This window comes from Hyla sarda, chromosome 4 (assembly GCF_029499605.1).
Source record: "Hyla sarda isolate aHylSar1 chromosome 4, aHylSar1.hap1, whole genome shotgun sequence".
NCBI classification, from domain to species: Eukaryota; Metazoa; Chordata; class Amphibia; order Anura; family Hylidae; genus Hyla; species Hyla sarda.
In genome coordinates, this window is record NC_079192.1 from 381660230 (window position 1) to 381685806 (window position 25577).

Sequence of the window (25577 nt, forward strand, 5' to 3'; positions counted from 1 at the left end):
ACCAATACCCGCTCTTGGAAGAGTTAGCAGCAGCTTCAGAGGCTCTAAGGGCTCCCAAAGACGCAAGAGTTCCACATTTCCCTGAAGTGGTGTTGCGTAGGTCCCATGGTCGACACGAGGACAAATTCCCACAAGGTACAAAAATTAACCCATAATGTAAAGTTATGTACCACAAATAGTCAGTTCACATACGGTAAAAGTAGTCCACACATATGTAAATAGTTCAGATAGGACTGTAACATTATTAGTTGTCCCAGTCCACAAGTTCTAAATATATGCAGTTATGTCTCTAATGTTTTCTCTCCTGTCCACGTGTACAGGGTACTTTACTGGCCAGAGGGTTAACCTGATATCTATATAATGCATGTAGAGCGACAGAATTGATAAATGTAAATGTAACACTGTTGTATAGTGTAACACAATATATATTGAATTCTGGGGAGAAGAGCTGAGAACCGAGGGGCCCCAGCAGCCAAGGCATTGGGTAGATAGCCTCCGGCAGCCCGAACCGTGAATCTATGTATATTGATATGTATATCGTTTTCTTGAGTGTATTCAAAATGCAGTTACAAAGTCAAATTAACCCCATATGTTTAAAGAGCATCTATGGACATTCTTCGTGCCACATGGATTCATCCTTATCTTGTTTTGTAATCCAGACCTGAGAAGGACATTGTGCATAAATGCCCCAGGAACTGTCACTAGGCCTCAGTGGCAACTTCAGTCCTCCGCCCTCCAGGACTGGGCGTCGAGGACGACTTTAATTAAGAGGGGGAGTTTGTGGTGGCCCAGTACGGGAGGTGTTACCCCGTGCTCCTGCTGTCCTGTCAGGCAGCCTCCTTCAGTGTCCCCAAGGCCCCCTGCACTTGTTTTCCCATTGTAAATATGTTTTATCATGTAAAGTGTTATAAAATGTAATGTTGCTTTAAGAGTTATACCATGTGATATGTCATGTGATTGTTGCCCAGGAGATACCAGTGGTTAGGAGATCCCAAGAGTGACCTATGGGCTCCCTGCTAGTCTCACCCATATAAGCCCTGGGTGGAGCTAGCTTCTCTCTCTTTGAGCTCTGCTCTTCTGCTAAGCTGAGGCCCAGTGCAGTCATGCCTAGTGTGTGTGTCCAGAGTGTTGGAAAGCTCAAAGTCTAGTCCTGCAGCCACCATTAAATCAAGTAAGCTAAAGTTCCAGCTTTATGAGTCAAGTCAAGTCAGTCCCTGTCATCTGTCAAGTCAGTGTGGTCTGCATTCAATTGTCCAGTCCTACTACAAGTCCCAGCAAGCCCTTAGGGTCTCTGCATCACTGGTCACCTCCTCGGGCCCTGGCTGAACTGTATAGACTTTACCAACTGTCTACCCTCAGTAAAGCTACCGTTGTTCGTAACTTGGCGTTGGGGTCTTTATTGCCCCCGTGACTAGCCCAGGATCCAGCGGTATACCTTTGTGTGGTTATAGGCTAAACCATGCCTTGGGTCCCAAATACAAGGTATTAATGCCGTCTGCCCCTAGGGTAACAACCACTGCCCTGCACCACACACCCTGCCACCACACTTTAAAAAAATGACAGAAGCAATCTGATTGATTGCTATGGGCAACTCAGCAACTTTTCCTTTGGACAGGTTTTGATAAATCTCCCCCACCAGAACTGTAGTATGGGAGTAATTTTATCTGCAGAACCTTCAGGTCACTCCCAAAACCTGGACCCAAACTCCACTCTTATGTCACTAAGGCAAGAAGCCTTATGGTCGAAACACGCTATGTTTTGGCCCGTTAATCATATCTGATGAATACTGTTAATGGGAGCAGCGCACCCCATTTACTTCTGCAGCCGAACCCTAGTGACTCAGTTCGGGACATATGCACAATTTTAAGCACACTTATAACTGGGGCTGTTGTGCTTTTGAAATAGTGCACATGTCACAAAAAGGAGTGACTAGGTGACTCCTTTCAACCATAGAATTGAATGGGGTCCGCTGCGCCCGTCAACAGTATTCGTCAGCATCCGGTTTTCGGTGGGATGGCAATGGATACGATTAATAGAGGCCAAAATGTAGTTTGTTCCGACACTTAGTGATACATACCTCCCATCCACTAGCTTTTTTTGCTTACAATAGATAGATAGATAGATCTTTAGATAGACAGACAATAACATGATACAAATGTCCTTGGTAACAAGCACTTCTGTTTTTACAGGTAAAGTTTTACCTTTGGTTGCTTTGTTAGCATTGGATAGATAGATAGATAAAAGATAGATAGATATGAGATAGATAGATAGATAGATAGAGGATAAATAGGTGAATAGATAGATAGATAGATAAAATATGTAGAGGAGAGCAGCACACTCTAATAGCAGCGTTATAGGTGCAAAGCAGTTTCTAGGGCTGTGGTCAAAAGCCCATCATTTGGATACAAAAAAAGGGATGTACTGCAGCACACAAAGTAGAGAGAAAAATTCCAAGTGATTTATTCCATAAAAAACAAGATGAATTCACAGCAAGTAGCGACGTTTCGACTAGACTCCTCTAGTCATTATCAAGCAGTGCACATATCACAATTCCACACAAGTATAAATAAGGGTACCAATTACCTGGTACCTAAAGTGCATTAATCATCTCATTAACATAGTGTCAGTGTACATATCGTAATAAATATAAACAATATCACAATAAAGTGCATAATCAAGTGCAATAGCATATATCAAGTGTACAGTGACCCCCCCGACATACGATGGCCCCGACATATGATCAAATTGACATACGATGGCAGCTTAAGGTTCCCCGTGTGGTGCGGTAAGTATTACTTATCCCTCCACGATGCTCCTGGGTGCCCCTTCGGGTCCAGCGCTAGTCCTCCGGTGTCTTCTCGGACCTCTCCGGTGATGTCAATACGAAGCTGCGCACGCCGTCCCGTCATCCAATAGGAACAGCGTACGCAGCGACGTAATGACGTCGATACTTAGGCCCAGTAAGGCCATGCGGAAGACAGCGGAGGACCAGAGAAGACCAGAAGAGCCCAGCAGAGGACCGCAGAAGACCAGGTGAGCCCAGCGGAGGCCCGGGGACACCATCGGGAGCGGCGGGGACACCATCAGGAGCGGTGGGACGCGGTCCGGAGCGGCGGGAACAGGTGAGTATGACTTTACTTTTTTACATTGCACGAATCCCTCAACATGGATTCGACAAACGATGGCTCATTTGGAACGAATTACCTTCGTATGTTGAGGGACCTCTGTATAAGTAAAGTGCGTACAGTGGGTTAAAATCTGGTACTGCTGATATAAACATTAATTATCTTTCTTACATTCCCATCTGTGCATAATCTATATAATTAATATAATCAAAATTAGGTGAAGATCCATGACACTCACCGGATGTAAACATAGCATCATGGACTACAGAGCGCGCGTTGTATGCGCATACAATGTGCATCATCACTAGAGCGACAATCTATTGCCAATCGCCTTCTCACACGTCACCACGTCCGGTGTCACATGATCCTCTGGGCGTAGTGACGTAAGGCGCAAACTCACTGGTATCAACACGCATGCGCTCCTGAGATACGGGCTCACAGACGCCATCTTGTTCAAGGGAAAGAACTCCATTCGGCCCATAGTCTCCTGTTATGTCTTTTATTCTGGCTTTATACTAGATTCTGGATCCTGGATCACTAAGCTGCCCATTGCATACATACATCACATACACTGTATTCAAACATACTACTAGATATGAACCCTATGTTGTTATGGCAACTATAGGTCACATCTCCGTCCTTCTGTGGCAAAGGAGACCAGTTGGTGCACAATCAAGTGCAACCATTTGTCTCCAGCCTACAGGAAACATGTACCTTACATACATACGTATATATCAGGGCTGCAAAGGATAGTCCAGGTATATATCCATCAGGTCCACATTCCGGACCTTCTCAGTAGAGACCATCTATAAATTACATCCCCAAAGAAAAGCGTCTGATGCCCATAAACACTAAAAACTGTCGCTCACATAATGTGCACATATAGAAAAAAAATGTAAAAATAAATTTTTATTATCATCTCATACATATGTACCATTAATCATATTATAAAATATCAGGTGAGTGTTCTCCGAGTCTCCTCCCAAGATCTGTAGGAGACTTTTTTTTTAGATAGGTAGATAGATATGAGATATAGATATATAGATCTTTAAATAGACAGACAAAAACATGAAACAATTGTCCTTACAGGGAACCAGTACTTTTATTTTTACAAGTAAAGTTTTATCTTTGGTTTCCTTGTTAGCATTGCACAAAATTGGGAAAGTGAATTTCCTTCCATTATGGCTGGAACATTATAAAACACTAGAGCTTTTATATACATACAAAAAAGAGAAAATGAGGTCAATGCTGGAAAATATCACCTCAGATCACCTTAATAGTCCTACCACATCTTTCAAAAAAAATCGAAAAGCATAAAGCAGATACAACACACAGTATTTCAGATGCCTCTGTATTCCTGCAAGTTATAAAGTGTAAATGATGCAATTAATCAATTGTCCACAGCGGGATGTATTTATAGAGAGGCTGCTCAGTGAATCTACAGAGGAGGGGTCCACAACCCCAGGGATAGAGCAAGCTGTCACTGACCCTGGCACTGGGGCTTCCCTTGATGTTTAAGGTCTCCACAGTAAGATGCTGTCTTAAAGAGGCTTAAACAAACATATTAGGAACAGGCTATATAAGGCCACATATTAAGATACAAATACAGAATCTCTAAATAAATGCAGACCCCAAGACCCGGCATCTAAATAAATACATAACTTCCAAGTATGTACAGATGGCAGACTTTCCTGAAGGAATAAATACAGACTCCAGACAAGACCCCTTATGATTATAACAAACCCCTAAACTAAATAAATACAGACCCTAGACCAAACCCTCTAAACTAATAAATGTCCTAGACCAGAATCTTACAAAGTACCTGTCATGATCTTGTTAAATTTTATGATCCTCCCCCATCACTGCCCCCATCATGATAAACTGCCGCCTGCCTTTATTTTTATTATTTGTTAGTTTTCTACCTTGATATTGGTCTGTATTTTCTGCTCAGTCTCAGTCAGATTGACAGACTGGGAAGGGGTGTTACCCAACAGGCGTGACATCATCTGAAGCCATACAGGGTGTCGCGCTCAGCACTCCGGTCGCATGCAACAGCCGCGAGAGCATTGTTTCCTTGTACCCGGCTGCCGGTGGGGCTGCAATTCGCATTGTGGGACGCGCCTGCATGCGAATCCCAGCCCGCCACTCACCTATCTCCTTTTGCCTTCCCCTGCTGCCTCTGCTGTGTCTCAGCTCCGGCGCACGGTCCCGTCCCTTAGGTCAAACATTTAAAGGGCAAGTACACCCGTAATTATTGAGTACACCTGACACCATTCTATAAAGTCCATGCACCCCCCACACTTCCCTGCCGGATCTTCAGTGCACCTAGCCTGAGATTAAGCGTTCCATATTGCCTGTTTGCCTTACCCCCCTGCCTTGACCTTCTGCAACGTTTGACTATGCTACTGCCTTATCCTTCTGTACCTCGCCTAGCCCAGCTACCTGTGTGGTCGAGCCATGTCGGGGGTAGCGACCTGGGTGTCGCCTGCTGCAGCAAGCCCATCCTGCCTTGCGGCAGGCTCTGGTGAAGACTAGTGTTGCTCGCGAATATTCGCAATGCAAATTTTATTTGTGAATATCGCATATTCGCGAATTCGCGAATATTCGCGAATATAGCACTATATATTCGTAATTACGAATATTCGTTTTTATTTTTTTTATTTTTTTTACATTTTTTATCACAGTACACATCACAGTGATCACCCCTCTCTGCTTCCAGCTTGTGTGGTGTAATGAAGGCTCTAATACTACTGTGTGAGACTGGCATGCAAATTTTTGCATATGCTAACTTTTGTAAATGCTAATTTCCGCATATGCTAGTTTTCGCATGCGAAAATAAAACGCAAATATTACGAATATGCAAATTTAGCGAATATATGACGAATATTCGTCCATATATTCGCGAATATTTGCGAATTCGAATATGGCCTATGCCGCTCAACACTAGTGAAGACCAGTGGCACCTTAGACTCCGCTCCCCGATACGGTCTGAGTCATCAGCCACACAGGTTAGATGATCCACATCCAGCTTCGTTACAGCATGATCCGGCCATGGATCCCACTGGGGTTCCTCTGTCCGGATATTGCTTCCATCATGGTTCTCCAGTCACAGCAGTTGGCCCAGCAGGCACAGCAGTTGAGCCAGTTATCCGGCATGATGCAGCAATTACTCACTGCACAACAACAACTGCCACAGACTCCTCCTGTTCCGGTGTCACCTCCTGTTCATGCAGTCGTCTACGGATCTTCCCAAGAAATATGAGGGGGAGCCCAAGTTCTGTCATGGTTTTGTGACCCATTGCTCCATGCACATTGAACTCATGGTGGATCAGTTCCCCACAGAACAAGCAAAGGTGGCCTTCATCCTCAGTCTTTTAACTGGAAGGGCTTTGGCTTGGGCAACTCCTCTTTGGGATCACAGTGATGCTCTTCCAACCAATTTCCAGGCATTCCTGATGGAATTTTGGGGTGCCTTTGAAGAACCTGCTCAAGCTTCCTCTGCTGAGACGGCATTGCTGAGTCTATCTCAGGGCAACTGCTCTGTGGGCGAGGATGCCATTTGATTTCGTACACTGGCATCGAAGTTATCATGGAATGATGAAGCTCTTTGCGCCACCTTTAAGAGAGGATTATCAAGTCAAATCAAGGATGTCCTCGCTGCCCGGGAATTGCCATCTAGCCTGAATGAACTTATACAGTTGGCATCCCAGATTGATATCCGTTTCTCAGTGTGACGCGAGGAACTACGCCAAGAAAGGGAGTCTGCACGAGCTCAGCGCTTTCCTCATCTAGTACCTGTCTTCCAGCAATCACCGCAACCTTCTTCCTTGCCTCCGCAGTGGAGACTATGCAAGGGGATCAGTCTCGTCTGACCCTGCAGGAAAGAACTCGCCAACGAACGGAGAATCTGTGCCTATACTGCTCCAGTGCAGACCACTTCTTCAAAGATTGTTCTCTGCATCCTCAATCACAGGGAAACGCTCGCACCTAGGGTTTGTGGGAGAGGCCTCCCTAGGTGTGAATACCACCTCTCCAATTTAGATTTTTCTTCGGGTTACCACCCACAATCCAATGGACAGGTCAAAGGGTGAACTAGGTCTTGGGAGACTATCTCCGCCATTTTGTTTCTGCCCGCCAAGACGACTGGGCCAATCTGCTACCCTGGGCCGAATTTTCGTACAACCATAAGGATTCTGAATCCTCTGGGTCTTCACCCTTCTTTGTGGTCTATGGACTTTATCCTCGTCCTCCTCTACCCTTATCCACTTCTTCCGGAGTTCCCATGACGATGAACACGTGCAGAATTTGTTTCCATCTGGCAGAAGACAACTTATTCTTTTCTACATGACGCCACTCGTATGAAATCGCAAGCGGACGGCACTTTGTCCGAATTCTCTCCAGGGGACAAAGTGTGGTTATCTTCCAAGTTTATCCACTTTAAGGTAACATGTTATAAGCTGTGTCCTCGCTATTTGGGTCCTAACAAAATTTAAAAAACATTTAAACCCTGTAACTGATTCTCTCCATCGTCCTTGGTCTTTCTGGATCTCAAAGTCTTTTCATGTATCCCTCTTAAAACCTGTTAGCCATAACCGCTTCTCTAAAAAAGTCATCACTCCTACTCTCATCTCTGATACCTCCAATGTTTATGTCGTCAAAGAAATTCTAGTTTCAAAGTTGGTCAGAGGGAAAAAGAATTTCCTTTAGGATTGGGAAGGATTTGGCCCAGAGGAAAGATCTTGGGAGCTGCAGGACAACATTCTAGACCGTGACCTTGTCCACAAGTTCTTGTCCTCAGAAAAAAGGGAGAGACCAAAGGGGGGGTGTACTGTCATGCTCCGCGTTCTGGCCGCATGCACCGGCCACGCATGCATTGTTTCCTTGTCCCTGGCTGCCGGCGGGGCTGGGATTCGCATCACTCAACTCTCTCCCCTGCTGCCTCCGTTGTGTCTCTGCTCGCACGTCCCCATCCCTTAGGGCACGCGTGCGCCGGGGCTCAACAATTTAAAGGGCCAGTACGCCCATAATTATTGTGTACACCTGACACCATTCTATAAAGTCCATGCAACTCCCACACTTCCCTGCCAGATCTTCAGTCCCCCTAGCCTGAGATTAAGCGTTCCCTACTGCCTGTTTGCCTCACCCGTGTATCCAGACCTTCCCACTACGTTATTAGACTTCACACCTTTGCCGCCTCCCTTGACCTTCTGCTATGTTTGACTACGCTACTGCCTTATCCTTCGGTACCTCGCCTAGCCCAGCTACCTGTCTGGTCAAGCCATATGGGGGATAGTGAATTGGGTGTCGCCTGCCGCAGCAAATCCATCCTGCCTTGCGGCGGGCTCTGGTGAAGACCAGCGGCACCTTAGAATCTGCTCCCTGATACGGTCCGAGTCATGAGCCACACAAGTAAGAGGATCCACATCCAGCTTTGTTACACAGGGGAGAACTTCCTCCCTCACTCTGCTACACACAGCCCAGAGCAGTTCAGTGTGTGAGATGAGCTCTGACTGGATAAGGCTGCACACAACCACTCAGCTTTTCCTGATTTTGGACTTCTGCAAAGCAGGAGTCCAAAGTTTGTACAAGCTATAGAAATATGCAAGAGGCAAGAGGGAAATGTTCTCTGGACAAGTAAGGAGACACCTAGTGGCAGCTTTTTTAACCCCTTAAGGACCATGGACGTATGCGTACATCCTAGCTCCCTGGTACTTAAGGACCAAGAACGTACACGTACGTCCGTGGGAATTTCATTCCCTGCCGCGTGCCGGGCGGGGACCGGACCGGGGTGACTGCTGATATCTATCAGCAGGCCCCCCGTGCAAATGACCCCTCCCCCCCCCCCCGCATGTCAGCGATCGCCACAAATTACCGGTGAATTCACACCGGCGATTTGCGGCGATTCCAGGTCATACGGGTCTCCGGTGACCCAGAAAATAAGGAGGATTGGGGTTGTCCCCTTTTTAAATTCTGTGAGGGGTGTAGGTTCCAAAATGGGGTCACATGTGTGGGGAGGGGGGGGGGTCCACTGTTCCGGGACCACGGGGGGCTTTGTAAACCTACATGGCCCATTACTTCCATTCCAAACAAATTCTCTCTCTAAAAGCTCAATGGCGCTCCTCCTCTTTTGAGCATTGTAGTGCGCCAGCAGAGAACTTGACGTCCACACATGGGGTATTTCCATACTCAGAAGAAATAAGGTTACAAATTTTGGGGGTCATTTTCTCCTATTACCCCTTGTAAAAATGTTAAATTTGGCAAAAAAACTGAATTTTTTTTTCATTTATTTTCATTTACACATCCAACTTTAACAAAAAGACGTCAAACACCTGTGATGTGTTAAGTCTCACTGTACCCCATGTTACGTTCCTTGAGGGTTGTAGTTTCCAAAATAGTATGCCATGTGGGTTTTGTTTTTGCTGTTCTGGTATCATAGGGGCTTCCTAAATGCGACATGCCCCACCCCAAAAAAAAACCAATTCAGCTAAATTTGCTTTCCAAAAGCCAAATGTGACTCCTTCATTGTAGTTCACCAGCAGAGCATTTTACGTCCTGACATGGGGTATTTCCATACAATTTTTGGGTGGGCATTTTCTCCCATTACCCTTTGTAAAAATAGTAAATTTGGGGGGAAAAAAACTGTACTTTAGTGAAAAAAAAGTTTTTCATTTACACATCCGACTTTAACGAAAAGTCGTCAAACACCTGTGGGGTGTTAAAGCTCACTGGACCCCTTGCTACGTGGGGTGTAGTTTCCAAAATGGTATGCCATGTGGGGTTTTTTCTGCTGCTCTTGCACCATAGGGGCTTCCTAAATGCGACATGCCCCCCAAAAACCATTTCAGCAAAATTCACTTACCGAAAATCCCATTGTTGCTCCTTCCCTTCTGAGCCCTCTACTGCACCCGCAAAACACTTGAAATACACATATGAGGTATTTCCTTACTTCGAGAGAAATTGGGTTCCAAATTTTGGGGGGCTTTTTCTCCTATTACCCCTTGTAAAAATTCAAAAACTGGGTGTACAAGAACATGCGAGTGTACAAAATGAAGATTTAGAATTTTCTCCTTCACTTTGCTGCTATTCCTGTTAAACACCTAAAGGGTTAACACACTTACTAAATATCATTTTGAATACTGTGAGAGGTTTAGTTTTTATAATATGGTCATTTATGGGGTATTTCTAATAGGAAGGCCCTTCAAATCCATTTCAAATCTGAACTGGTCCCTAAAAAATTCCAATTTTGAAAATGTTTAGAGAAATTGGAAAATTGCTGCTGAACTTTGAAGCCCTCTGATGTCTTCCAAAAGTAAAAACATTTAAACTTTATGACATTAAGTAGACATATTGTATATGTGAATCAATATATCATTTATTTGGAATGTCTATTTTCCTTACAAGCAGAGAGCTTCAAAGTAAGAAAAATGTAAAACATTTTTATCAAATTTTGGAATTTTTCACCAAGAAATGATGCAAGTATCGACAAAAATTTGCCACTAACATAAAGTAGAATATGTCACGAAAAAATAATCTTGGAATCAGAATGAAAAGTAAAAGCATCCCAGAGTTATTAATGCTTAAAGTGACAGTGGTCACATGTGCAAAAAACGCTCTGGTCCTACAGTGAAAATTGGCTTGGTCCTTAACAAAAATAAACCATAGAAAAATTCATTTTGTTTTTAAACAAAGTACATTAGAAAGATTTTTTATTTACCATAAGGAGTGCAATAGCAAAAAAAATTTAATGAGTGTGTCCATTTAAGACTAGTTCCTGCAGTTTTTAATCCTTGTCACTCAAGGGCATTACTGTAGACAACATCCTGATGCCGAAACCTTTGTCAGGACATAGTTGGTCTTGGCATATGGCAGTGGACTTCAGGAGATTTGCTTCTTTTTCAGAGGTTGAAGGGGTAGACAAGGTAACTAAAATGTATCCCCTATCTACAGGGTAGGTGATAAGTGATAACTGATTGTGGGGGATCCAACCACTGGCCCCCCTGCAATCTCCAGAACGTATGGGAGTGACAGCCCACTCAGCCAATCATCGGCTGATATCAGGCCCCATTCCGGAGGTCAGACCCCTGCAATCACACACTATATCCTATCCTGTGGATAGAAGATAAGGTTTTGTAACATGGAGTACTCCTTTAAGGAAGTCTCCCCTTTCTGGGATGAGGAGGCAAGTGTGGTTCAACATTACTGTACACTAACAGTAAAAGAAGGGAGCAACATTACTCACAATTAAGGTGACTGGAGACAGAAAGGCCCAGCAAGCTTTAAAATATATTCCTGGCTTGAATCCCAGCATCATCTGTATATCCCTGCAGAAGCCCTTGATTCCTAGACAAGTGAAATATTACACAGACAATAAAATGCCTTTTAAATGATTCTGTTGTTTTGTTAATAAAAGAAATTAATTGCAATTTTTGCCTTGGAGCTGATGAGATTGAAGACAGCTGAAACACTCTGGAAATTAATGTAGTCTTAAAGTACTTTTTGCAAACCTACCTCATGGGATTATGTAGTGTGAGGCGTTTGATCTGTTTTGTTATTGTCTTTTCAGGGGGAGTACCAAGGGAAATAAGAATCCCATCAGGATGTAAATGATCTCTGATGTACTGTTTATTTTATTAAAGGAGAACTCCGGAATACAAAACTTTTCCCCTATCATAAGGATATGGGATGAGTGTCAGATTGCGGGTGGTCCAACCGCTGGAACCCCCTGCGATCTCCTGTAGGTATTGGGCCACAGCCTCCTGTATGGGGCTTGTCAACCACAGCACGAAGCGGCGGCCGACATGCCCCCTCAATGCAGCTCTATGGGAGAGTCGGAGATTGCCGAGTGTGGTGCTCTATGTGGCTCTCCCGTAGAGCTGCATTGAGGGGGTATGTCAGCCGCCGCTTCATAGGGTGTTTGACACACCCCATTCCGGAGGAATGCCGGGGCCTTGTACAGGAGATCGTGGGGGGATCCCAGCAGTCTGATCCATCTCCCCCCCCCCCCCCCCCCCCGGTGATCTGATGCTTATCCTTTCTCCTTATGATAAGGGATAAGTTTTGTATACTGGAGTTCTTCTTTAAGGAAACAGAAAAGGCAACTCCCTTCTCCACCATTCCATTCAACTGCATTTGCATGTGTAGGATATAGATGCAGATGAGGGTGGCAGGTAGTATGAGATCCGTATACCGGGCATAGCAGTGCACGGGGGATTAAAATAATGTCCTTAGTGAACTGAACACCTATTTTTCATACTGGATGAAGTGGTTTATTATAGTAAAACCTGACGGTAGACTTCCTTTACTTTCTCATTGCTTCTTTTACCTTGTCCATATTGTTTCTATATAAATATAGACTTTATATATCAAGGTCTAAAGCAAAAAATAAAAAATGATGCAGGTATTTTTTTGTCTTGAAAACTACTTTTAAACAAGTTGATATCCTGCATGGTTTCCCGGATTGTAAAGCAGTTTTTCCATTGTGGTATCTAAACATAGTATTCGCTTCCCCGCTGATCATTGCAGGTTTCAATATGGCTCCTCTGAGACCTCAGCAAGAATGATCAGATGAAGCCACCAGCTCCATGATTGGATATCAGCAGAGCACATCGAATGGCTGTGTGTATGAGGCTGAATGTCTGTGGAGCAGATAGCTAAACAATACAAGGATCTGATGCACAATGCTTCTGTTATTATCAGGATTATACCAGCACGAGGACCAGTTGTGGATCAGCAAATCACTAAAATTACACAGTTGAAGAAAATTTGTTGCCAAAATCTGAGCCTGATACTGAATCATGTTAAATGTGTTTCTTTTCTTTTTTCTAATTTTTCTTATTGTAAATGTTTATTTATTTATTTATTTTGTATAGTATTATGAGGGTAGCTGTATTGTCTGATCTATGTTGACAGCATTTAGGAGATGCTTAACAGTTGGCACACAGACCATAGAAAACAATTAGTCGATTTTTATGGTAGATTTTTTAAGGCATGCTCTGTGACCTATGAAGAGGTCATTATACAGAAAGGAGGAGGAGCTGAGATGTGACCATTACCTATGATGAATAGTGTGATTCTCTTTTATCTGTATATAGATTTTGCCTAGTATAGCAGTCTTGCCTGATGAGATGACTACTACTGTAAAGTTTTCAATACAGAACACTGCTATATCCTCGTCTTTCGCGTTTGTTACTGTGATACCTATTGCAATACCTAGATTTTCAACAGTGTGGCATAGAATATTATTATATTTTTAAAAGTACTCTGAAGACCTGTATTTTTTTCCATAATGGGTACTTTGCTTAAATTGTACCTGTAAAGTTATATGAAAAATAGCTTTTTTGCAGTCCTGTGCAAATATAAAATGTTATAAATTACTTTCATTTTGAAATCAGCACCTAAATACCAGCACAAAGTGGCCTTTGTCCCCACTCCCTGCTGCTCACAACTGTGCATTAGGAAAAAGAACCTCCATAGCCAGCTTGAGACCCAGCATGATAGAATCCCATTACACCGGGTCCATGCTATGGCAGCTCGGTCTCCTAATACACAGATTTAAGCTGTGGAGAGCTTGTGCTATGGCTACATTTAATGGTATTTAGGCGCCAATTTTAAAATTAAAGTAATTTAGTAAAATGACTCTTGTGCACACTGCCAAGCTATAGTCATTTTTCATATAACTTTACAGGTACATTTTAAGAATATTGAGAAGCATTGCTGCAATACCCTCATAATAAAGCTATACACGCCATAAAGTGCCCACAGTGCTATACATCCATTCAATACCCATGTGATATACTGTTGATTATCTAAATAATTCTTCCATTCAGTGTCCTAATAATGTCCAAATACACAACTGAAGGTATATCATGATACACATTGTACAGTCATGGTGCTCAATTTGTACAGGCATACAGTAAAGTGCATATCAATATAGATCATAATAATAAAAATCATCCTACTACTACTACTTATCATCATTATTATCATCATTAATCTTCATTCTACTACTATTCCTCATCATCATCATCCTACTACTACTACTAATAATACAAATAATAATAATATTAATAATACTAAATACATTGTTTATGTGTATTTTAAAACAGATAATTACTTATCAACATAAAGACACACTAAATGATTACATCCTGTTGAGCAGATAGACATGAGTGTTGACAATAGGTAGGGTCTTACCATAAACTCTTGAAACCACAAGGCAGAATGTGATGACTAAAACTAAAAGACCAAACCCTGCACTGTAGTCATCTAACAGGACCAGCCAATACATCCCACCCTAGGAAATGAAAAAAGAATAAAATAAAAACAAAACAACATTTTGACATCAGTAATTGTGTCAGGTTACAAAATCAGCATTCGTTGGTGCACCCCTCCTGCCACGATTACAGAGCTGTATAATAGGCTTATTTATGTGGTGGCCCAGTACTGGAGATGTTACCCCGTACCCTTGCTTCCCTTTCAGGCAGCCTCCTTCAGTGTCCCCAGGGCCCCTTGCACCTGTTTCCCCCCTGTGCATATGTTCTGCAGAGTATTGTATCATACAATGTGTTGTATCTTTAAGAGTTATGTCATGTGATTGTTACCCAGGAGGTATCAGTGACCAGGCGATCCCAAGAGTGACCTATGGGCTCCCTGCTAGTCTCCCCCATATAAGCCCTGGGTGGAGCTTCACTTCTTGCTCTCTTAGCTCTTGCTTCCTGCTAAGGTCCAGTGCAGTTGTGCCTAGTGTGTGTGTCCAGAGCGTTGAAGACCTCAAAGTCAAGTCCTGCAGCCACCATCAAGTCAAGTAAGCTAAAGTCACAGCTTTATGAGTCAAGTCAAGTCAGTCCCTGTCATCTGTCAAGTCAGATGTGCATTCAATTGTCCAGTCCTACTAGTCCCAGCAAGCCCTTAAATGGGCACTGTCATGAAATCTAAAAATTGATATGTTGTAGTACTTAAGTACTACAACATATCTCTAATATACTTTAATAAAAAAAAGTGATTTTAAACAAGTTTAAAATCACTTTTAAATTCGGCCACTAGGGGTCGCCCTCCTAGTGGCCGAATGCATTCTGCAGTGACGTCACTACTGGATTTCGACTCATTTCAGCCTGGCAAATGAGTCGAAATCCAGTCACTGCGGTGCTCGCTCGCGCCTGTCAATCAGACAGGCGAGAGCGAGCACGCTGATAGCTGGGGCTGCGCGCATTGGCCAGCTCCACTGGCCTCGCGCGCGGCCCCTCCCCCCCCCCCCCCTTACCCTGTCCGGAGGCCGTTACCCTGTCCGGAGGCAGCTCATTGATCCTCTGGTAAGTCTTCCTCACTGGAGGAATGGGGTGGGGGAAGCGGGGTTCGGGGGAGTGCCGCCGCTCAGCACTAGAGGTATGGGGGTGGGGAGCGGGGTTCGGGAGAGCGCCGCCGCCGCCGCTGCTGCTGCTCCCGAAGTAGCACTGCTTATTGTTTTCACCACAGGGTGCCTCCAGCTTTTTCACCACTACAACTCCCAGAATGCCCTGACAGCCAGTAGATGTTAGGGCAAGCTGGGAGTTGTAGTGGTGAAACAGCTGGAGGCACCCTGTATAGTGAGCTAAGGGCGGAAGTGCCGGCTCCAGCAGGCATCAGTGACGTGGTGCCTGCTGGGGAAGTCTGCCTGGTAGTGAGCACACTACCAGGCAGACAAAAAGGGATTTTAATATAGTAAAAAAAAAATGTAAAGGGAGGGAGGGGGTTAGGGAGAGATGGGCAATAGGCAGGGACAGAAAGAAAGAAAAAATGGATGGTGGGAGCTACACTTTAAGGTCTCTGCATCACTGGTCACTTCCTTGGGCCCTGGCTGAACTTTATAGACATTACCAACTGTCTACCCTCAGTAAAGCTACCGTTGTCCATAACTTGGCGTCTGAGTCTTTACTGCCCCCGTGCCTAGCCCAGGATCAAGCGGCATACCTTCGGGTGGTTATAGACTAAACCACGCCCTGGTGTCACAAATACAAGGAGTTAATGCCACCTGCCCCTAGGGTAACAACATCTGCCCTCATCACACCCCGCTACCACAACTTTTTCACGAACAGGATACGGGTGTGCGCCTTATGTCACAAGTCCTCTCCTAGTCTGAACTGTGTCCAATATTATCTGCAAAAACCGCATGCCGATGCGATTTAAGTCTGCGCTAGGTAATGTATAAGACTTTGCAAATGAAAAGTGGTTTACTCGTGGCGCTTGTGAAATAGAGGGGGAGGTGAAGAAAAGTACTGTGTCAACCATGTGCAAGATTAGGTCTGCAAGGGTTAAAGATGTGCCTGAAACATGGTGGACTGTATCCATGCTGAAGTGGAACTGTGAAGATCCGCCCCTTGTTGCCAGGGTAGCAGAAGTTAGCGCTGCCCCGCTGACGCACTTCGGTCTGGCAGTCATTTTCCTGAGGCGCTGCATAAAAGGAGCAGCGCTGCTGGATCCTCACAGTTTACCGGAATTCAGTCAGAGGAGCAACATGGCGGAACAGGCAAGCACATGTGCAGAGAGTCCCAAGATGGCACTGGAGGCCTGGAAAGTTGCTACCTTGTTCTATAACTAGACCTATAACCAGAGTTTGTGGAGGCCCAGTATGGGATATGTTACCCCGTACATTTGCAGCCCTGTCAGGCATCCTCCTTCAGTTTCCCCAGGACCCCTTGCACCTGTTTCCCCCCTGTACATATGTTCTGCAATGTATTGTATTATAAAATGTGTTGTATCTTTAAGAGTTATGTCATGTGATTGTTACCCAGGAGGTATCAGTGACCAGGTGATCCAAGAGTGACCTATGGGCTCCCTGCTAGTCTCCCCCATATAAGCCCTGGATGGAGCTAGCTTCACTCTCTTGTAGCTTAGAGCTCTTGCTTCCTGCGGAGGTCCAGTGCAGTCGTGCCTAGTGTGTGTGTCCAGAGTGTTGGAGGCCTCAAAGTCAAGGCCTGCAGCCACCATCAATTCAAGTAAGCTAAAGTCACAGCTTTATGAGTCAAGTCAAGTCAGTTCCTGTCATCTGTCAAGTCAGCATGATCTGCATTCAATTGTCCAGTCACGCCTCCTCCCATAGACATGAATGGAGGGGGCGTGGTGGCTGTGGACTCAAAGTCAAGTCCTGCAGCCACCATCAATTCAAGTAAGCTAAAGTCAGTCCATCCACCGAATGACTGGGGTGCCGCGGTGGAGATCTGGGATTTGGATAGGGGATAACATGTCTAGCAGCAGAGTACCCCTTTAAGGTTCCTGGTGTCTTAAGGGGCCCATCTGCTAGCTCTGTACCCTCTGAAGCTACATCAATGAAGGCATCACCAACACTAAAGTAGATCTTCTGAGGTCACATAGTTTCAGCTTTTCACTTGCCATTTACTTAGTTATGTCTTACCCTAAAGCATAACTTCATAGTTAACCTTATCTTATCTTCTATCTTATCTCTTTATCTCTGTTCTAAAGGTAGCTTTACATAGTTGGTTCATACAGTACATATATTCACATTTCATCCCTTTTTTCAAAACCTTGGGAAGGGAAGTAGGCAGGGTGGGAGGAATGTGAAGACGAGCTAGGGAAAATACAGGTAAACAATGATGTAAACTACAGCAACATTTTTATGTTTTTTTTACCTGAAGTCAGAATACCCCTTTAACCCTTTAAGGACGAAGCCCAGGACGAAGGCCAATTTGCACTTTTTGCATCTCCTTCTCTTCTAAAAATCATAACACTTTCAATTTTGCCCCTACAGACCCAAAACTAAAAATATATATATATATATATATTTGGGGAGAACTAAAAAAAAAAACTAAACGCTATTTTGTAAATTTTGTGGGCTTCTGTTTCTACACAGTGCAATTATCGGTAAAAAATTACACCTTACCTTTATTTTGTAGGTCCATACGGTTACAAGAATACCCAATTTATGTAGGTTTTATTTTATTTTGCTACTTTAAAAAATTATAACTACATGCACCAAAATTAATATGTTTAAAATTGTCATATTCAGACCACTATAACTTTTAAATTTTTCTGCATACGGGGCTATATGAGGGCTCAATTTTTGCACCGTGATCTATAGTTTTTAACGGTATAATTTTTATTTTGATGGGACTTTTTTATCGCCTTTTATTCGTTTTTTTATGGTATATGAAGGAATCAAAAATGCACAGTTTTGTACTTTGGTATTTTTTTTTACATGTACACCATTAGCTGTGGGGTTTTCCTAGCCTTATACTTTAGTAGTTCAGACATTTATGCACGCGATGGTACCACATATGATTATGTTTATTTTTATTACATTATTTTATTTAAAAAATGGGCAAGTGGGGTGATTTAAACTTTTATTAGGAAGGGGTTAATTTACTTTTATTAATTTTTTTATACTTTATATTTTTTTAGGGGCTATACCGTACAATCTTTTGATTGCATACATTGTTCAAAGCTATGCCATATCATAGCATTGATCAGTGTTATCGGTGCTCTGCTGCTCCAGCCTGCATGGGTGGCTGGGAGCAGCAGAAGACCGATCGGACAGCATGGAGGAAGGTTAGGGCCCTCCCGCCATCCGCTGATAGGGACCCACAATATCGCCGCGTATGTCCGGATAAGCTCCACTGAGCTAACCGGCACCGTTAACCCGCAACCCGTTAACTTTGATTGCAGCATCTAAAGGGTTAATGCCAGGCATCGGACCAATCAGTGGTGCCCGGCATTAAGCTTGGGTCCTCGCTGCTCATAGCAACCAGGACCCACCAAGTTAAAAGCGTTCTTCCCTTGTAAGAATGGTTTAAACCCTGGTAACAGGAACAGGGTGTACAGTCCTTATATGCCCTTGGTCCTTAAAGGGGTATTCCGGTGGAAAACATTTTTTTTTAAATCAACTGATGCCAGAAAGTTAAACAGATTTGTAAATGACTTCTATTTTACAAAATGTACCCTTCCAGTACTTTTTAGGAGCTCTATGCTATAGAGGAAGTTCTTTTCTTTTTGAATTTCTTTTTTGTCTTGTCCACATTGCTCTCTGCTGACACTGCTGTCCGTGTAAGGAACTGTCCAGAGCAGCATAGGTTTGCAATGGGGATTTTCTCCTGCTCTGGACAGTTCCTGATAAAGGGATCAGATGTTAGCAGAGAGCACTGTGGACAAGACAAAAAATAAATTCAAAAAGAAAAGAATTTCCTCTGTAGCATACAGCTGCTAAAAAGTACTGGAAGGGTAAATAATTTTTAATAGAAGTAATTTAAATCTGTTGAACTTTCTGGCACCAGTTGATTTTAAAAAATTTTTTTTCCACCAGAGTACCCCTTTAGATACGTCTCCAGTGAACATACACACAGGGCTACTCGACAGATGTGTGTGCGGTGAGGTTTGGAGCCGAGTCTGCGCGTCACAGTCACTAATCACACAGGGCTCTATGTGGCACCATACCCTTGATCTGCCCCAAAAAGGAATGATGTTGAATAGATGATAGGACTTACATCAGTTGTGAGGACCAGTCCCAGCAGAAATAAAACTGTACAGATAATGAGAGAGAAAAATGCTTTCTTTGGTCTGAGGTAGTAAGGGAACTCATCTGTGATGGCCGTCACTATTGTCTCCATGAATGCGAACTGTGGAAGAAGCAAATTATACACTTTACATATTTTATATGTAACACAATATAAGAAGTAAAAAAAAAAAAAAAAATATGCAAAAGGAATTTACCTGGCTGTCTAATCCGAGGGTCAGAAGCATAAAGAAAAATAGGAATGACCAAAATGGTGACAGTGGGAGCATTGTCATGGCTTGTGGGTATACTACAAAGGCCAGACCAGGACCTAGGAGAAGAAGAGTACATGGGTGTAAACCGTTATCCATACTTCTAATTTGTTAGAAAGTTACATTTTATTAAAACCTGCAATAATATGAAATTGCAGTATATCTTCCAGCATTATGTAAATCATATTAATGTTATAAACATTATAAAAAAAATCAGATTTTCTTTATTATCCACTTAAACATGTTAAAATATTGCAGTTTTCACATTAGCCAGTAAATGTCAGCTTTGCTGTGTGGACTGGGAGAGTAGGAGCAGAGTCATCATTGGAAGTTGTGCAGGTTAATGATTTTATTGCTGGATGTCTAAATAAGGTAGGTTAATATCACTATACACTAATAAGGCCCTGCATGCAAATTTCTGCATATGCTAACCCCGGAACACAGGAAGTGCTGCGAATTGGGACAGACCTCCCGGACAGCAGCAGTGGTGAGGAAGGTACATATATGATTTCTTTTTTTTTTTTTAAATGACCACCTACAAAGATTTATAGGGGTCATTTTCTTACAAAAAGTTATATATATATATATATATATATATATATATATATATATATATATATCACACAAGAAAACGTCCGGCACTCAGGAAGATGCAAAGAAAACTTGTCCATGGCTTTATTCACACGCTGTAAGGCAGGACACAATCTGACGCGTTTTCGCACACTCAGGTGCTTAGTCGTAGATCTACGACTAAGCACCTGAGCGTGCGAAACGCATCAGATTGTGTCCTGCCTTACAGCGTGTGAATAAAGCCATTGTCAAGTTTTATCTGCATCTTCCTGAGTGCCGGACGTTTTCTTGTGTGACTTCTATTGATCCGGGAGCGGTACCGGTGTCCGTAGCACGAGGTCGTGCAGCAAACGCAGGAGTGGTGAGCAGCCTTACCTTGTCTGCACATATATATATATATATATATATATATATATATATGTCGGTAGCAAGGTAGAGGCAGCACAACCGTAGTTACAGATAGTTGTAGGGTGCAGGCAAGTTAAGTACACGGTTCCAATCGCAGACCATGGAGGTAGATCCGAAGCAGAAAGGTTCTTGCAGTACACCGGATAAAATGCAAAAAATAAAGGTTTATTGACCCATGGTACAGATACAACGTTTCAGCAGCATCACGATTTTTTTTTTGTTTCACTGTAGAATTTGTGGTAAAATAAGTAATTGCTATTATAAAGTACAATTGATGGCAAATAAAACAAGCCCTTATATGGGTCTGTAGGGGGATAAATTGAAAGTGATTTGTATTCCTTACCCCAATCCGTTTAGCTGTTTCCGAGATATAGCACAAACTTTCAATATGCAAATAAACTCTTAAAGGATTATACCGGCTTTTTACATCTTATCCCCTATGCAAAGGATAGGGGATAAGATGTATGATCGCAGGGGTCTAACCGCTGGTACCTCTGCGATCTCGGTGCAGCCCTCTGCATTCTGTGCCAGGTGCTGCCTCTGAGTCCGAGACGTGACATCACGCCCACGCCCCCTTGTGACGTCACACCATGCCCCCTCCATTCATGTCTATGGGAGGGAGTGTGATGGCTCCCTCCCCCTGTCAACCCCATAGATGTGATTGGCAACCGGCCAAAGATCTCCTGCAGCGCCTTGCGCTGTGAAGGAGACCACTAGGATGTGTGCATACGTCTTAGGGCAGGAAGTGGTTAATATTATTATTGTTTATTATTATTATTAATAAATGCAGTATCGTCCATAAGATACTGTGTGATGTGATATTTTTCCAGTGTTACTCTATAGTATTCTGTTTTTCCCTATATTATCTACTGTACGTGCTGCTGGACCCTTGTTGCTGCTGGACCATTTTCCTTACATAATGTAGAATGAATAGTTTTTGGAAGAAAATGTTGGGGTTTGATGCAAGATTGGTATCTAGAGTATGCTATATCATCCCTACAATTTTAGTATTTATAAATTTCATGCATCTGTCTTTATTGTAGTTGGAGTTGTTTCAAGGAAATATGAGGGTCCATCAAAAACATTGCACTATAAAAAAAAACAAGGATTCACATTTGGTAATTTAAAAAAAAAATACATAGTTATGAAATTATAAAATTGTTCTAAAATCTATGAGTGTAAGTATAATTGACCAGCATAAAAAGGGGTTGGGAGATTTAGAAAAACTATTTTAAATATACTATTAGTGTAAGAGGACTGGTTGTCAGAATGAATTCGTTTCTCAAAAAAAATCCCACAATTTTTTGATTTAGCTGTTATCTGTTTCATTTGTAGCAGAACCAGAACATTTCCTGGCCATGGAGTAAACAACATAACTCAGATAATTAGTCAGAGGGGCTTTTGCCAAGATGAGCCGTGTTTCAATGAGAAAATAGGGAATCAAGTCTGCCAAAAGTGCAACCCAAAAATTTATGGAAATAAGCCTCCAATTTATTGTACACCATTATTAATAGATAGAAAACATGCACAGTGTCCTATTATGTTCTGCTAGTATATCAAATGCCAACCATGCAGACCATTTATAGTCCACCAAGATGTTTTTATGAATAAGAAGACTTCCCTTTAAGTTATTATTTACTTTGAAATATCACACAGTGTCCTGCTGCTACCATGTTGGGGAGGAAGCATTACACAGAACTTAATAATATCAAGGACCTGTCTGTGTAATTCATGGACATGTTCGGTCTTTGGTCCTGAATGAGGGACTCTCACTTCATAAGCTCAGAGTAATATAGTTGGTAAGCTGAAAATAAAACATCCATCCATCGAGTTCATCTTTTTAACCTAAAGTGTTGATCCAGAAGAAGACCTCCCCCCCCCCCCCTCTCATGAAGTTGAAACAAATTTCAAAAAATCTTTTGACTCCAGTGCTGGCCATCAGAATTATTCCTGGATCAACGGTCCTTCACCACAATACCACAATCTAGTAACTATAACTCCATCATCCAGGCCCCTTTTAAAGTGTATCTGTAAGGCTGGGTTCACATGCATCCGGCATAAGTGAACTCAGCCTACATCTGTTCGGTGCCTTCCGGCATGTCCAACCATCTGGTGTCAAAATTGAGACGCTGGATGATTGGGAACTGTCCCATTCAAATGAATGGGATCAGTTCTAGTATCAGTTTCCCTCCGGTGCACGCCGGAGGGAAACTGTGCCAGATGCCTGATGTATGTGAACCCAGCCTTACTTAGAAAAACTTTTGACATGCTACAAGGACAAGCCATAAAATTTGATCGGTCAACGGTTCCATTATGATCAGGAGAACGATCCCCGAAGAAGTGCACAGCATTGCCATTCACCCCCCTTACTCATAGTGATCTTTGTCTCGCTGCTCCATTATTATGTCTATGTCCATTGCATTATTATATTATAATTATATTATTATTAGTCTATGGACATGTCATATGTTAAAGTCTATCTACATGACAGTGCCCATTTAATGAGTTCCCCATGAGAACTTTCTCTAGCAAAGAGTTCCATAGTCTACTCTGAGACTACATGTTGATGTAAAACCTTGTTTTCTTCTTGTTGGAGATACAGTTTTATAGGTTCTATAATGTATTATTTGTGAATTATTTTTCTAAAACAGACAACCTACTTTTATTTGTCAGGACTCAAAAACGTGGTCTGATTTGCTTTTGAACCCTGCAAAATAAAAGCATACAGTCAGGAAATCGACTCAATTTAGTCACTACTAGACTAAAGATGTGGCCACCACCAACCGTATTGGTGACGCACTACTCTTTTAAAAAAAAAAAATTATGGAGAGGTATGCTATTGGTTATGCGCACCACAGAAAGTCCCTGAAGGAGCAGGGACTTCTTCCTATTTCCTGACTCCCTGCTCCTGTGGATACAGCACTGTACACTACATTTGCCAGGAAGGAGAGCACTCGGCTCGGCAAATGCAGTGTGCAGCAAAGTGTAAGCAGCGCAGCTCAGGTGGACTTGTCTGATTCACACCCACTCTGAGGCAAGAGACACACTGCAGCACCTCTCTGTTATGCCACAACAATATATTTGCAGTGTCTATCTTTGTATTCCTTTACCCCTTCGGTTCAAGAATACAGCAGTCTGCCTTCTCCTTTAACGAGGTCTCCACATGAATACTGAGCTGCCCCTCTACTGTGACCTTGAGTTATCTTATTGCAGAGGGGAAGATTAGTATTCAGTAGAAGGAACTGTTAAAGGAGCAGGTAGGTGGTCACATTGATGCACCGAGGGGCAAAGAATGCTCCCAATGCACCAGACGGTTATGCCCTCCTCTGATGTCTATTTCCCTCACATTAAAATGGATCTCAGTAGCATCTCAAAATAGCCTATAAACAACTGTGGAGTTGTTACTCCAAACACAGATTGGTATTCATATTGGATGACATTTATCATTGTCTTTAGACTGTTTTGTGTGTCCAGAAAAGGTGCAAAAAAGGCACATGCAGGGTTTATTTGGTTAACACATTTCTTTTGATTTTGAGTTGCAATCCACTGATTTTGGCAATACACATGATATGGAAGGGTTTTATGAACTGCACCTTTTTGTGAAAAGGCGCAAAAAAGGCGCAAAGCCACTGAACATCTCTAAAACACCAGCCCAATTAATAAAATTGAATAAAACTGCACACTACACTTACAGGGGTACTCCGCACCACTAGACACCTTATTCCCTATCCAAAGGATAAGGGATAAGATGTCAGATCGCCGGGGTCTCGCTGCTGGGGACCCCCGGGATCTCGGCTGCAGGAACGCTGGAGGCTTCAGATCCCGACCAGAATGGCGGACAAGCGTGTTGTCACGACTCCGCCCCATGTGACGTCACGCTCTGCCCCCTCAATGCAAGTCTATGGGAGGGGGCGTGACGGACCTCCCATACACTTGCATTGAGGGGGCGGGGCATGACGTTACATGGGGCGGAGTCAAAATTGAGACGCTGGATGATTGGGAACTGTCCCATTCAAATGAATGGGATCAGTTCTAGCATCAGTTTCCCTCCGGTGCACGCCGGAGGGAAACTGTGCCAGATGCCTGATGTATGTGACCTTAGAAAAACTTTTGACATGCCACAAGGACAAACCATAAAATTTGATCGGTTGAAAGATCCATTATGATCAGGAGAACGATCCCCGAAGAAGTGCACAGCATTGCCATTAACCCCCCTTACTCATAGGGATCATTGTCTCGCTGCTCGGATCCCGACCACAATGGCGGACAAGCGTGAAGTCACTACTCCGCCCCCGGTCCGTCACGCCCCCTCCCATAAACTTGCATTGAGGGGGCGTGACGGACCTCCCATAGACTGGCATTGAGGGGGCGGGGCATGACATCACACAGGGCGGAGTAGTGACGTCACGCTCGCCCGCCATTGTGGTCGGGATCCGAAACCTCCAGCGGGACCCCGGCGATCTGACATCTTATCCCCTATCCTTTGGATAGGAGATAAGATGTCTAGGGGTGCGGAGTACCCCTTTAAGACTTCATTGACTGCATGCTATATCATTGTATTTTAGGCTGGGGCAGTATTTGTAGATAATGATTTTCCCATTTCTTACAAAGGGAATTTCACTAAGGATAAAGAATTGAGTTGCTGCAGCTGATCATACAGAGCGTCTTGTAAAACCCTCAATAATTAGAACAGAGACATCAGAATTAGCTAAATGAATTGCAGTA

At 43.3% G+C, this 25577-nt stretch overlaps 1 protein-coding gene across 1 annotated transcript in view; it reads right to left on the reverse strand.

Annotated features, from left to right (window-relative positions):
* Positions 1–25577, reverse strand: part of SLC6A7 (solute carrier family 6 member 7) — a 145321-nt gene that overhangs the window by 29291 nt on the left and 90453 nt on the right. The window contains exons 9-12 of the mRNA XM_056516947.1: positions 19821–19933; positions 19595–19726; positions 14319–14418; positions 11365–11465 (exon numbers count right to left, since the gene is read on the reverse strand). Coding sequence (XP_056372922.1) covers positions 11365–11465; positions 14319–14418; positions 19595–19726; positions 19821–19933 — 446 coding nt within the window. The remainder of the gene's footprint in view (positions 1–11364; positions 11466–14318; positions 14419–19594; positions 19727–19820; positions 19934–25577) is intronic.